The sequence below is a fragment of the Ochlerotatus camptorhynchus genome, unplaced genomic scaffold, assembly GCF_037179485.1.
Source record: "Ochlerotatus camptorhynchus isolate MF236.1 unplaced genomic scaffold, CSIRO-AGI_Acam_v1.1 ptg000379l, whole genome shotgun sequence".
Taxonomy (NCBI): domain Eukaryota; kingdom Metazoa; phylum Arthropoda; class Insecta; order Diptera; family Culicidae; genus Ochlerotatus; species Ochlerotatus camptorhynchus.
In genome coordinates this window covers 1617472-1633182 of record NW_027040867.1, presented here as the reverse complement: position 1 = coordinate 1633182, position 15711 = coordinate 1617472, and the positions used below count along the sequence as shown (strand labels likewise).

The 15711-nt window shown below is 38.0% G+C and overlaps 2 protein-coding genes across 2 annotated transcripts in view; both read left to right on the top strand.

Moving 5' to 3' along the window:
- Nucleotides 1–15711, top strand: part of LOC135710362 (HEAT repeat-containing protein 3) — a 129318-nt gene that overhangs the window by 83612 nt on the left and 29995 nt on the right. The gene's annotated exons all lie outside the window — the stretch shown is intronic.
- Nucleotides 1–15711, top strand: part of CAH1 (carbonic anhydrase 1) — a 43417-nt gene that overhangs the window by 24139 nt on the left and 3567 nt on the right. Inside the window, exons 2-3 of the mRNA XM_065232944.1 lie at nucleotides 3629–4044; nucleotides 12452–12523. Of these exons, the coding sequence (XP_065089016.1) occupies nucleotides 3629–4044; nucleotides 12452–12523 (488 nt within the window). The remainder of the gene's footprint in view (nucleotides 1–3628; nucleotides 4045–12451; nucleotides 12524–15711) is intronic.

Sequence of the window (15711 nt, the reverse complement as noted above, 5' to 3'; positions counted from 1 at the left end):
TAGTCTGAACGTGGTATAAGAAATAACACATCTTCACACATAAATTATAATGTTCAAAAATTCTTCGGGTGATGATCTATTGATTATCGGACTGGACTCGACAATGGTTGTCGTTAAGTCCTTGTCCGTCATAAATAAGCACGCGTAGATAGGAGGGCTATTCTAAAATTTCTCATCTGTAAAATGTAAGTGAAAACTCAACAATGTCCTATTCAATCGCAGTCTAATTGTTAACGTAGAAGCTTCTGATTTCGAATTCACTTAGATCCTAGGTTTTGGCGATAGGATCCAGTGGGGTGAAGTCTACGAATTTATCCGTAGATTTACGGATTTTTTGATTTACTGCGGATCTAAAAAACGGCCATATAATTCTTCAGGTTTTCCAAAAAGTGCAGAAGGAATTCTACGAATTTGACTAATCACTTAACTTAAAATTAATCATTAATTTACCTATCTACGATAAAACTTTAGACACTGATAGGACCCAAAATAGACACCGCAACCCCAGTTCCTCTCCCAAATCAGTTTCTTCAAGGAAAAATACCCACTCATTAAAATCTGTTTATCGAGTTTGCAAAACATTGCCACCATTGGCGTCGTTTATGACAGTGCAAAATTGAAGCCGACTGTAGTAAACAACAGCGGAAACTAGTTTTGACCAGCTTCGAAAATCCCCAACCAATGACTAACGTGGTTCCCCATTCCGGCACCACGCTACGCATGCTTCGTTTGATCTTCATCTTCCTCTCTCCTTCGTATATGCCGTTCGTTGGTTGTGCGGCGCGGCTTGGCCGCACACGTGAAGATGTCTCGTGCAGCTCGATCACAGCTGATCACGAGTCACGAACCGTTCGAACAAAAGGTAAACAAATATTTTTTATTTTGTTTTCTGCTTCTAGAAAGTTCACTGACTCCAGTGTTGATATTTTTGATGATTTAGCTGGGAGGCTAATTGCGCGAAACAAACTACCCTGCACGCTACTCAAATTTGGGTAGAATCCACCCAGATCGGTCAAAATCGAACCTACCCAAAAATGGGTAAACTATGTTGGGAGTGACAAGTTGACAAATGGACAACATCGACATGAATTCGATCGATTTTGTGCATTTGACAACTTGTCACTCCCAAAATAGATTCAGTTTTGACCGATCTGGGTGGATTCTACCCAAATTTGGGTAGTTTGAAATAGCGTGTACACTACTTACTGGTATGACACTGCGAGCGAAAGCCAAAGTTGTAGTTGTATGATATAATCCGTGGCCTAATAAGTTTATTGCACATGTCGTAGAGGTTCGTAATAAAATTCGCGGTGAAACGAACTGTGCCGCAGACGAACGGAAAGTAAAACTATGTGAGTAGGTTCAGAGGAGTTGCATAGAAATGCAGTTGCAAGCGAACCCAAGCTAGCAACGCATACCATTGCGCGATCGATTGGGATCTTTATGTAAAATTATGATCTATTTTTAGAAGCGCATAGTGCGTTCCACTCTATACGTAGGAAATATATTTGAATGCACTTGATCTTTGGAGTGCTGGAAATCGCAGCCAGGCAACTTTCGATCCAGACTTGATAACTGGTTTGTGATATTGACCGTTCTTCGTAGGAATGGAGAGACAACAATAACAATGACGCGAAACAGATTTTTGTTTATACTTTTGGAACCGGTTTCACGTGGTCTTGAATGCAAAAGAGGAGAATCAAGATTCGAAATAGAATCCGCTATCAGAAGTGCAATCTCTCCCGGATGGTTCGTTGGCGTTTACGATTAGAGGTACCTAATGGAGTTGTTTATTCTTGGAAATGTTGCGGCAGTGCACTTAAAATTTAACGATTGTTTAAGTTTAGCACACTTTGAAATTTATGGGCTTTTTTGCACTATGTCAAAACTTTAACCTATTGTCGTCAAGCAAACTCCACACGTATCAATGTATTGACGCGAAGGGAAATTATTGAAAATAATAGTGATGATGTGAATATAGAAAAATTGTCAATATCGATGTATTGACGTCAATAAAGAATGTATTGACAATACAATTATTGTCAATAAAAGTAATCGTGTAGGGTCCCTTCAGAGGGATTCATAAAATCCTTGATCGTTTTTAGCCAAACGAAGTCCTGAAAGTAAAGCCGTTGGTCCCCGGTTCATGAGTTGATGGGTCGATATGTAGGGTCCAGGTATAGGAGCTGCCTCCCTGGCGTCGATAGCATTGGTGCTCAGCACGAAAAATAAGATCGACGGAAAACAAATCAAGGAAAAATAAGGAAGTCCTGAAACAGTTCTTCACCCACAGATCTGTAACCGTGAATAAAGATCTGCTTTGGGCCATGTTGTGCAAATGCTTGTCTATATCTGGCTTTGCGAACGTAAACTAATTTTACTAGTTCCGTTTGGCGACGATATGTCACTCAAAATCATTTGTGCAAGGGTTTGTGGCCTCACATCTTATGTGTGTTTAACTAAGAATCGCTGCAAAGTGATTCAGATATGTAATTGCAAATCCAATATAAACGTAGTCAAAAATAAGATAAATTTTCAAATACCATCAACATTTAATGGTTGATTGAACAATGTGTACCATTCGGTATTGCTTCATCTATCTCAACGAGAACAAAAACTCTCTATTCTGTGACGCAAAACATTGACGATCAGGAGCACCTCTCAATTGCTCATCCTCATCCATTCATCCCGTCATTAACACTTTTTTTTCCCACGTGCGCTTACAAATAATAGACACATGTTCCCTCTTAAGAAATAATGCTCCACACGGACAGAGCACATAATTTGCAAACGAAGCACAATTGCATACACCCACTCAATTACAAGGGCTTCATGACGACATGATACACTTTTGTAACTGTTTGTGATGCAATTAAGCACGAATCCCCGGTCGATGGGTGGCTATTGACTGTGTAGTGCCGCTGCTAAATGGTGACGAAAAGTTCCTCCCATCTACATGTAGCGACACATCACGATTTAAGCTCACATTTGCGCCTAGAGCTTTCTTCGGAAAATCCAGTTAAACGGTTTATCAACATCCAAGGTCATGAACGTTCAGTCACGAGCTTCCCACCGCTCAATGTGCTGGTGTTGAGCAAACAGGTAATAGTGTTTGTATAAAGTACAAGTTCTGATTGCTCAAGTAAATCTAGTTTGTGTAAATCATTTCGTCTCCTATATAAGTCACGATAGTGGCTACTCACAATCTGATAAGTTACTTCAAGCTTAACGGTTTATCACACTGATTAGAGTACAGTAAATAGGAACTGAGAGGGCAAATTTGCTGCTAGAATCAATACTATCTATTTCACCGTATTCATTCAAGTACGACCACGCAGTTATCAGTCTAATCAGCAAACTATCCAAACTCGATTGAAATGGCGAGAAGGGAATTGGTGGTGTAAACAATTGAAACGCGATTATCGAAGCACAATATTTACTAGGTTTGTATGCATGTACAGTATATATAAATATTGTTTGAGCAATCATGAGACAGAAAACGAAGGTAAAAGTGATCGGCTAGCACGACAGCGCCCCCAGCTATTTATACAATTGTCCGCAAACTTCTACACGATTTCATTCCCTTGGCGAAAACTAATCAATTGCCAATTTCCCTTTTTCTTTTCAGGACCTCATGTATGGTCAGAAATGTACCCACAGGCGGCTGGCCAGCGCCAGTCACCGATTGATATTGTCACAGATAGCACCCAGCAGTCCAGCGATCTGAAGGCAAACCCACTGCGCTGGACGTACGTTCCGGAGAACACACGCAGCCTGGTCAACCCGGGTTACTGCTGGCGCGTGGATGTGAACGGCAAGGGTTCCGAACTGACCGGAGGCCCACTGCAGGATGAAACCTTCATCCTGGAGCAATTCCACGCTCACTGGGGCTGCTCGGATCGTCGGGGCTCTGAGCATACCGTGGACGGAGAGTCCTTCGCAGGCGAGATGCATCTGGTTCACTGGAACCAGACCAAGTACACGAGCTTCGCCGAAGCTGCCGGCCAACCCGATGGGCTGGCTGTGTTGGGAGTTTTCCTAAAGGTATGTATGGAATTAATTGAAATAGATGCACTTTCAGCTTCAAACGACAGCAGAACAGATACAACAGACACATCGCCGCGACATTCTTCACACCTTGAAACACGATTTACGTAACCAATGACCTAGGGCAACATTTTTCCACTGTTCTGATAGCTATCTACAGCAATGGAAAGCAGTCAATCCAATTACAACCGAGTTATTAGGTGCATATGGGCCACTTGAATGTGCCGTACATAGTTCCGTTTTGTTATTCAGTTTCTGCTTCCTATATCCCTGATGAACATTTTACCTAGATTGAAGGGCTTCTGTCACTTTTTGCAACCAGCGAATATATTTAGCTTTCAGTCGTCGTAAATTCATAGTTCATACACGCAAAACAAATTTCTCTTACATACGATGTAAGGTTGGATTTTTTACATCCTCTGCATATGTTTCGTACAAAATACGTTTTCCAGAATGCATATTTTTCATACAACCATCATTAGATGAATTCTAGACGCAATGCATTTGGGAAAACAAACTTTGTTCGAAAAATAAGCGATCATAAAAATTACTAAATTATTTTAAAAACCTTCCGGTGACCGCCGAATTATTGTTAATTCTGCATACTTTTCGTGCAAATCTGTAATAGAATTTTACATTTTCCGGTTGTGTGTATGAAACCAGACTTGCGGTTAACGTTTTTTTTCCGTCACAGTTAATTACAGAATCGCGAATGCATCGAGATCAAGCCGTCATAGTTGATGATCAAGTAACACATTACCAAGTTTGAATTGCATCGCCCAGTGATGCGTGTCAGGTCACCCCAACCGATCGCGCCCGTAAAGGTCTAGAACTTTAGAACCCTCGGTGTCTAGTTTAGATAAATCAGTCAGTTCCGGAACGAGTCACATGCGCGAGAGCCGACGTTGATTAATCATCATAACAAATGCGGCTTATATACCGACACCACCAGTTGAACGCACATTTTTGTTCCGCTGAACAAACCGTTTAGCATTGTAGCTGGTTCAGTCTATAAACCGTAGACTATTTGTCGGTGACACCCAATTGGGTTCGTTCTAAAGTTCAATACGCCCCGAGCGTCGCACAGAGGAGTAACTAGAACAAAATTCTGGCCAAAAGTCAAACAAAATTTCTTGAGGCTGTCTATATTACTATGTTTGTGTTTGTATACTTAACACGTAAAATGATGTTTAAAAATTTTGGGCAGCGTTTAAACAATGACATAATTTAAAGCTTTATTTTTTTTTTCAAAGTCAACCAGATAGTAACAACCCTAAATGAAATTATCAATGTTCATTCTTTCTCAGAAAATGAGTTCCTTGATGGATGTTCTTCTTCTTCTTAATCGCATTTCAAGCTTATTGCTTATCGGAATATTAGCTTATTGCGTGCTATCAACTTGGTGTTCTAAATGCACTTCCACAGTTGTTAATTGAGAGTTTTCGATGTCTGTTACATTTTTGCATTAGTATAATTGTGTGGCAAGTACAATCGTACTCTATACCCAGGGAAGTCAAGAAATTTTCCAATCCGAAACATACCTAGACCGGACCGGGCATCGAACCCAGCCACCTTCAGCATGGTGTTGCTTTGTAGCTGCGTCTTTACCGACTAAGCTAAGGGAGGATAATGATGTCAAAATTTTAATGTTTATCGAATTTTGATACAATGTTATTTTTGTATATTTTTGTACTTTATCATTGTTAGAAAAGTTGTCGAATCTTGCAAAATCTGATCACATAATCTATGGACGAATGAAACTTCAATTTGTTATGAACATATCAACGGTGAGAACTCTTCCGGACTCGTCTGGACCGGCATTTGTGAGCCTTTTGGAAGCTGTATGTTTTCCATAATTGTAGAGCAAATTTGGCAAATTTTCGTCCAATTTTGTTTTGTTTTGTTTTTGTTCCAATTTGACTCAAAATTAATTACCTATTTATACGTTTTACAGGAAAGTTTGAACATACTAAGAGGTAAGCACATATCATCGGTAAGAGACGTGTGTGAGAAAATTTGCGAAAAAAATCTAAGGGCCACCGGTGCCCTTAGATTTTTTCGCAAATTTTCTCACACACACGTCGCTTACCGATGATATGTGCTTACCTCTCAGTATGTTCAAACTTTCCTATAAACAATTAAATTAACTGCAAAGTTGCTAAACCGTAAATCAAAAAGTATACGTTTTACATTATATCAATACATAATTTCACTCAAAACAGCAATAGATAATTTTGGCCAGGATTTTGCCGTAGATACTCCTCTGTGCGTCGCCCTCGTCGCTCGCTCTAGTCAGTAAATAGTGTTACGTCACCATATTGCAGGTACTTATATCTAACTAACAGCGTACTGAGAAAAAACGCGTCGCAAACGATTTAACCCATCGTCGTTGGAATTATCGTGTTAGACAGAATTGAATAAATTAACATTCATCATCATCCCAGTGTTGAGTCGTTGTTGTTGTTGTTGTACACTTGTGGGTAAACGTGTGCATAGTTCCATAGTCTTCAGAGTTGAAGCGCCCAACTGATGAGAACTAGCTAGGTTCGCAACTAGGGGAACACGTGACAGCGTACTTTTTAAGGGAGACGCATGGTGATTTTCAGATTTTGTCTAAATATATCGAACAATTCTTGCTATGTCCGCCAACTTCTTTACTCAATTTTGCAGTAAGTTTTAACCATTACCGTGCTTTTGATTGACGTGCATCAATTTTTATTTACGAGAAACTGCTCTTTGAAATGCAAGGGTTTTAAGATTCTGCAAATTGGAAAAATTACCGAGATTCAACATTAAAAATAGTAGGGGAAATCGATGTAATGTCGGCCTAAATGCCCCTAATTTGAGTCCATACATAAATTCAGCAATCAACTAAATTTTCAATAGCAACCAAAAATATCCATTAGTATCGTCCCAATGACGCCTTCATCTAGAAAAAAATTGATAAATAGCAGATTTTTAGCGATTAGATCCATACATTAGAGCCATTTCCCCAATTTATTATTCTGGAACTTCGAAACATGGTGCGATCTCATACTAAGCGGACAAAACTCAAAATTACTGGTGTTAGAGATTACTGGTTCAATATTAAAATCCCAGGCATCGATAAAATCTCGAGCTTGGACTTCCAAAAGCCTTCAACATCCCGTATTTGGGTTAGAACAAATTTTGAAACTCAAGACAATGATCATTTTTAGACAACTGTTTTAGGATGCTTTGAGGAGGATTTCAAGGTTTACTCTGATTTTACAGCAATCATATAGGTCTAATTAAACTTTGACAAATATTCAAGACCCCAAACTTAGAATACTTTAGAGTTGAAAGGAAAAACAAATAACAGGCTTGGAAAACAATTGAGATTAACGAAAATAAACCGTTCGACGTGACACACTTGTTTATGAACTTAATTTATTTATCTAAACACATTCAAACATTTAGGAAATTTCTAACTCAAATATAATTTTTGAAGATCTCTGCAACCAATAATCTCAAATCACTTCTAAAATACACTCTTCCCTTCATTCACCACATGTCTACACGCAAAACAAATGACATGAACATCAAATGTAAGGGTCAACTTACTTTGCATTGGAAATAGGAAAAGCTAAAGGCGTACAGAACTTCCATCGTGTAAGACGATAATCGTTCATAAGTCACGCTTATGGAATTCATAAGTCGTGCCTTATGAAATTCTTAAGTTCATTTGCCCCAGTATACAGACGAGGCTCAGCAGCTCAATTGTAACCGTTCACTAAAAGTTCACTTTTCCCATAGTAATTCCCTTATAAACTTCAAAGGGCCAGTGCAGTATGAGTTCACATCCAAATAGCTAAAATTTTGCGACAATTGATCAATTTGTCCAGCAGTTTTGGCGTGACTTTCTACCAGTGATTTCACAAAACTGGACCAACTAATTTCTATTTTTTTTATGAAACGCACAAATTTAGGCTACTTTTCTCGTGGTTCTAGAAGACAAAATCTCGAAATAATGTTTTATTTCAAAGTTTGAGTGGTAGTAAAAGTCATTTTAACTGCTCGAATGAGGACCTAATTTGAAATCGATTGGGCTTGGTGGAACAAAATAGATATGACCCTAAAACAACACGCTATGCGATGCGGCGAATTCAGAAGATTCCTATTATTTCTGGCGTAACTGTAACTGTCCTCTTTCTAATGGTGGTATTGGTTTGCTTGGGCGTACTTCGGTTCGTGTGTAAAGGGCCTTATAAATTGTGTCTTCAAAAGCTTTTGTGTCATTTTCAAATATTACACCTGATTTATTGTTCTTTGTGTTGATCGCATCGCGTCACTTTTCACGTCTATGATGGAACGGGTTAGCTTGACATGCCTGAGAATCAATTGTTTGCAATTCAATATCCAATTGTGGAAATACATTTTGTAGCTGATCAGGACCTTATATTAAGAGTTGTCAACTGGCTTCTTTTAGTTTGTAATCTGTTCTTATCTAGATTATACGACCATGCAGAAACAAATCCAATCTGACCGACAATCTGACGGACGACTGTCAAAAAACATGAAAATTAATTTCCTGTTGTGAATAGGCTTGGAAATGCTCATTGCTCATAACGAAGAGTACTCACTCATCGCCATTACTCATTACAGCTAAAATAGCTTATTTTGACACTCTGGAAGCGAAATTTACAGGTATTATGTATCATACACAGACTTTACCTCCTCTTCTAGCATCTTATTTATAAAAAACTATTATTATAATATCTCATAGTTTCATAATTCCGAAAAGTAGCATTTTAGCCACAATAAGCATGAGACTACTTTAGTGATTGTGTTTTAGGTCATTTTTTTGCGCTTGATATTTCTAATTAGTTTTAATACTTCTTAGTCGTTTTGATACTACTCAGACGTTTCCACGATTTTTTCATTTTTTTTCTAATCAAATTCACACATTCAAGGCCGTTTTTTGGCCGATTTGGCGTTTTCGCGCAATTTTAGCGTTTTAAGCCGTTTCAATAACATTCAGACAATTATACAGTTTGAACTTAGACCTGTGCGCCGATCAAAATTTTGCGGCAGCGTGGACCGGCGTGAACCTTATTAATTGTATAAAAAATCTACTATTGATATGAAACACCTTACTCAGCAAGCGGCAAAGGCCACCAAAAAATGCGGAAGGGCGAGAAAATGACTCCATTGTCCTTTGAACATTCACAAAGTTTCTTTATCTTTACTTCTTGAAAATGTTCTCAACTTCAATGGAGGTCCATCAACTTCTTCCAAGTATCATAAATATTATTTTTACACGTTCTCTCAATTCGTCCAAGACCTTAGAACATCTATGTCATCTATTCTCCAAAGTTCAGAAATGATCCTGAACCTTTCCTATGAATTTCGAAACAATGCTCCTAAAACATCCAGTAAATTCTTAAGTCAAACCCTAATGTTTTAAAAAGTATGCTGAACGTCTTAAACTTCTACAAATTAAGAAGAATTTCTAGTTCCTTGATCTTTAAACAAAATCTCAGCACTATGAAGTTTTGCAAAGTTTCTCGAAGTACTACGTCGTCGAGCTTTAAGTTTTTATTTTAAATCTAAAAAAATGGGAAAATACTTTTTTGAGTGAATTGATTTTTTTTTTCAAATAGTTTCAGTTGTTCCCTAAAACATTGCCGAAGGTACCAAACCGATTGGACACACTTTTTTCGAGCAACAGTTTTCTGAAGATAAGCTTATCAATTTTCTATAGGCCCTTTTCAAAATTAAGGCGCGATTTAAAATAGTGATCTGAAGATGCAAAATGGCATTTTTGGTTATGAGGACGTTTCTGAAACTTTTCAGTTAAATAAAATTATGGATTTCCGAATTCGTCTGGAATCGCTCATGAAAACATCGTAGACATTCATTGAAGTTCTGAAATCATTCTAGAAGTGCTTCAGCTAAGTTTATAAAAGCTCAATAAACATTGTAGAAGTTCATTAAACTTAAACTTCAGTGAAATTCAGTTGAACATGAAACTTCACAAGTTCAGAACAATTTTTTGAACTTTATCAAATATTGTGAAAAATTAACGAACTTCAAATAAATTTAGCGAATTTTGTAAACAATTCAGGAATCATGTTAAAGCTCAGTGATATTTCTTTAATCTCATTCGAAATTTTCAGAGGACATCATCGAAATTCTGAAAATGTATGCTAAATTCGAAGAATTTCATAGTGAATAAATTCAGAGAAAATCAAGAGACATTAGGGGTGCTTTGTAGACATTCGGAAAACTTATAAAACTTTCGGAAAATTCGTTGAGTTTAAGGGAACTTTGTTTAATTTAAAATAACTTCATAAAAGTCCATTTAGCATCCGTGTTCTGAAAAGTTTAACGGACTTAATTTATCATTTGGAATTTCCGTAGAAATTCTGGAAATTTTGAAGAACTTCAAGGTCACTTTGAAGAAACGCTGGGATTTTTGGTTCGCTGAGATATTTAGAAAAAATCTTCGAAAAGGTTCAAGGTTGTGATCTAATATCTTGATATAATTGAGAGATCTTGGAAGTGATGGAAGCTTGTACAAGATGAGAAAATTTTTAGGAATTAAAGCTGAGGAAACTTTGTATGCATTCAAGGATTATTATAGCAATTTTCCACTCCTCAGATTTTTTTAGTTGGTAAATGACACTTTCGCCTAATTGTATTGTATAGTGAACAAGAAATCCCGGTGCTGTAATTTTCATTCGGTTGCGCATAATAGAGTAATTAAAAAAAAATAATAAATATCAGTGTTGCAAAAATATCAAAAAATTAAACCGCACCAAAACCCGAGATCACGCTTGATTACCTTAGACAAAAATCAACAAGCGCACAACTGTGGTTCGTTGCAAGCTGTGATCTCGCAGCTCGGAATATCAAGCTAACAAAATTCACCAGCTGCAAATCTCTTCAAACTGTGGTGAGATTGAGTTTCATGATTTTTGCTTTACACCCGAACGCAACCGAAACTTCCATAACGGCTAGCAGCAGTCGCTTCGTGTCTGCCAGCGGTGAAGATAAAAAAAGAGAAAGCATCATTATGCCTTCTCTTTCTAAGAAAACGAGGTGCAACGGTATCATTTTTGCGGCGATTCAACTCTCTGCTTCAACTTTACACGTTGTGAATAGTCTCGCAATATCCAAGGAGCTTATAAAATCAATATCAAGCATTATATTTTGTTCCAATATCACGCGTGATATCGAGAGCGAATGAAAGCGGAAGAATATCAATTTGCTAATGATCATGCCATCACTGATAAATACCATGGCCAAATACTGAATGGCGGCGTGACTGATTTTAATCCGGCCGAGCACCGGTGGCGGCGGCGTGAGAAAATGACCACGGTTTGATGGCTTTTTTGCATTGTTATAACCAGAATTTCTCAATGCAATCGTAATTTTTTTTAGAACGGCTGCTCTATACTGCCGTTATACGCATAACTGTCGCATATTTTGGACAATCATAGTGAACTGTGAGACACTTATGCACATAACGGCAGTATCATAAGAAAAATAGTGTTTAGCCCGGCTTCAGGCCACTGTGGAGAATCCTAATTTAAGCCCCCATTAATCTCAAAACGATTGTTTTCGCTAATAATAGTTGACCCGGGAAAGTAGGTACCTAATATTGCTTCCTACTTTGTATCGTGTCTTTATAGTTAAACTGCATCATTGTGTTTCTAGCATGCGGGACATTTTTCCGTCCGTATGAATAAAGCCAATACAGTTATATATACCATGAGTGATGACTACAGTTCACACCGCCAAACCACGTGCAACACACGTACATAGGTACTATAATGGAGGGCTGTACCTTACTGTTGAGAGGCTGCTGTTTTCCGCGGGGGCTCGATCGGTTTCCGAGTATACAACCAAGATCGAGTTCCACGTTCGGCACGATCTACGGTCGGGGAGTAGCAAGTTGAAGGTCGACCATTGCCAGCGAGATTTTGTTTTGCTTCAACTGTCTGGTATTGTACTCGCTTTACATAGTAGTGCAGTAATCCCTCCATTTAAACAGTGGGTGGGTACCGTTCACCCATCGCTATCCGCTGTCGTTCAACCATCAATTGATTTTCTGTAGATAACTAGTAATTGGTTGAAGGACACCCGAGAAACAGCGTACAACCAACCGTACAAATGTAGGGTTTACTGTATGTATTTTACGAGATTAACCGTTATCCGATTTGGAGTTTCGCTTTGATCTTAATTTCCAGGTGAAGTTGTTGAGAATGATATGTTTGTAAGCAACATGTAGTTTGACATCTTTGAATGTAGTTGATTGATCAATACGTGAATTATGTGTTGTGTTATAAATCAGTAAATAATCTTATATAATGCATATTTTAATATTACTCATGACTTTATTTCTCGAATAATTTATATCTTCATGTACTTTCCATTGCAGGTCGGCAAACCACACCCGGAGCTGGATACCATTGCGAAGCTATTGCCATTCATCACACACAAGGGTGACAAAGTGAGTATATGCACTTATACCTATGGTTATACACATATTTTAAACTACACACTTCAATTGATATTAGTCACCCTTCCGACCGGATTAGCATTTGAGCCGTAATTTATTATCTTCGCATGACGCTCGAAAGCCATCTTGGCTGCATAGGCGATGGGATCTCGGTTGGTATCCGATCCATTTCGCTGCTCATTTTAGGAGCATACTCTCACAAATGTCTGGCCTAGAATAGCTACGGATCGGCTATCACTACACGAGACACCAATTTGCATTCGCTGGATGATGCAAATTTTCTCCTGACGGCATTCGATCAATTAATCGCTTATGACACCTTAAAGTGCCTACTTGGAAAGTGATTTAGTTGAATGTTCATCTTTACCAATAAGATTGCTGGCTGCACTTGATCGGATTGCAAGGAGCGGTCGGTCAGTTCAACTTGAAAATAATCGCACCTTATGGAAGTGGAAATGGTCGTCACGTAATAGTCGTATTCCATTTCTCTGATTACTTTAGATGACGAGCGCACCGCAACCAGGCGTTTATTTGCTTGCAAGTCGTTACCGACCGATCCATAGTTGTGGCCTTTTTTGTAGGAAAATAAGGGTTATTTATACACCTAGAGAAGCGTGATGTACCCTCTACAAGTGGCGCGTGTTACGTTTATAATTGTCTCTATCGCGCTACCAATCCAGTGAGTGAGCAGTTTATGGCGTATCAAATTTGCTTATTTAATGTCCTATACCTACACCCAAACAAAACTGAAATGACAGTTTTTACCGTCATTTCGTCAGCAAACAACCTTGCTTGAATTTGATCTATAGAAACGCAATGCACTAATTGAGCGTTGCGCTCTTCGGAAATTGTATTCCATATCAAAATTAGTAAGAGCACCCGCACCGGTGCGTTGCTATTCGAGCTGCTAGTTTTACAACTTTAGCCGTTGCTATTTTGGTTAGCAACTAGTTTACGCACCGATCATTGCTATCACAATTGTAGATTTATGTTTTCGGCTTTCGCACCGGTAGTTGCTAAACTTATCGTCTAACTTCGAGCTGAAATTGATCACAGAGTTTCGTGATTGTTTTTTTCGACAATATTGATATACCCAGGGTGGAAAGTGAATTTCCATTTTGAAATTCCTGTTTTTTCCTGCTGGTTTTAAAAACCATGTAGGGTAAATGTCGGCTTCGGCACCTATTGACTGTTTTCGGCAATCAAAATTTAAACGTTAATTTCACTATGTTTTACCATCAACACACTTCCCTGAATGTATCCAAATGATTCTTTAGTCTTTCAGCTTCAATCTGATTATATTTGTAGGACCGAGCAATCCTTTTATGCCAGATTTTTCTTCAAATGAAGCATACGTAATACAAAATGGGGCTGATTTCGAGTTGCCCATAATAGAACAGCTGGTTAACACGCAGTTCTAATGGGAAGGTTGCCGAAGAAAAAGAGGCTGCCGACAATAGTCACACTCACCTGAGAAGTTTAGAGCGTTGTAAAAACGCTTTCAAACAGTTTTGAAGAATTCTGTCGATTGGAATGGATAGAGAAGCAAGCAGTAGATGAATTGAAACAAACAGACACGTCATATATGTGCGTGACGCTGTGAAAATGCTAATAGAAGTGCGGACGCTGCTTAGATTGACGAGAATACGTAAATCCCCCTATTTAAAAAACATTTTTTAATTTTTAAAAAATAAAGTGAATCCTTGTACCACAAGGTTCTTATGAATGCCCGTGAAATCTTTAGCTGATTGTTTGCTGAAAAGAAGCTAGTAGGGAACCGCAGAAAAAAAAACGTAACTAAATTTAGAAGAGCTTCCCTGAAGTTCATAAGGCTTTAAATATCGAAGTGTTTTCCAAAAGTTTGTGGGTCTTTCCTTAATTTCTTGGAAATTCCCTGAAGTTTGGAGAGGTCCCATGAATTTCGTAGGACTACCTGTAGTTCAATCGACTTCTCGGAAGTTCTAGGAACTTTTTTGAGCTTGGAGAACTATGTTAAGTTCAGAGGACTTTCCAAGAGTATTGAAGACTTCTCTTAAGCTCGGAAAAAATCCATAAGTGTCATAAGATTATCCTTGAGTTTTAAGCAATGGCTAAACGTCGTAGAAGTTACATTAAATCTGTAGAAAATTCTGTAAAATTCGTAGTTATTCCCCAAAGATTAAAGGACTTCCCTGAAGTTCGTAAGACTTCTCTGAAATTTGTAGGACTTCTCTGAAGGTTCGAAAAAATTTCCTGACCGTCGTAGGTCATCACAGTAGTTCACAGGATTTTCCTGAAACTTGTAAGACTTTCCCTAATTTTGTAGAACTTGCATGAAGTTCGAAGGCCTTTTCTGAAGTTTTTAGAAATAGAACTTTTTTATTGAACATGTTGAACAGGTACTTCAAAGTAGTTACGCGTCGGCACTGCTTAAGTCTGCTATTAATTAAGCACAAATCATACATGCAATGATTCGAGAAAAAATTAAATTAAAAATAAATACAAAATATATTTACTAAATTCTCAGGGTAAATTTTGTTCATCAATGTTTAGTTGTGATTTAGCTTGAACAAAATGGTTAGTTTTGACCTGATTATAAAAATAAACTTTGACATCCATAAAATTTAAAACCTGTTTTAATTATACAAACAAGATTATTTTGCTGGTGGACTTATGAAATTCCCGACTTTTTCCCGGTTTTCCTGGTTCACTTGCCACCATGTATACCTGACCATGAAGACTGAAGGTTGAGATTCAACTAAAGACCCAGGCAGTCATGAAGATCCAAAACATCCGTAAAGGTTGTCAATTCGTAAAAAAAAAGATCCGTAGCTCAGTGATTTTTTTTTAATCACTTGTTGCGATGCTTCAGGAATGAATTTGGTGGTCACAGAACGGTCCTCTGAGAGATCCGTACGATCCATAAAAGTGGTCAATCGTAAAAATGATCGACATATCAATCTTCATATGCTCCTCTAATGAAAGTGCATTTTTTGATTGCCCATCTGGATTACTAGATTACATATTTTAGCTTGGTCAATGTCGGTTGAATTCAATACGGTAGATCTATAACCATCAGAAGAAATGTTGGAATCTTTCTGGAAGCTCTGAATGCTAGAAATTTGGGAAAGTTAAAAGATCTTAAAGATTAAGTTTCGATAGCTTCAGGGCAATCAAATATATTTCAGGAAAATAGTCAG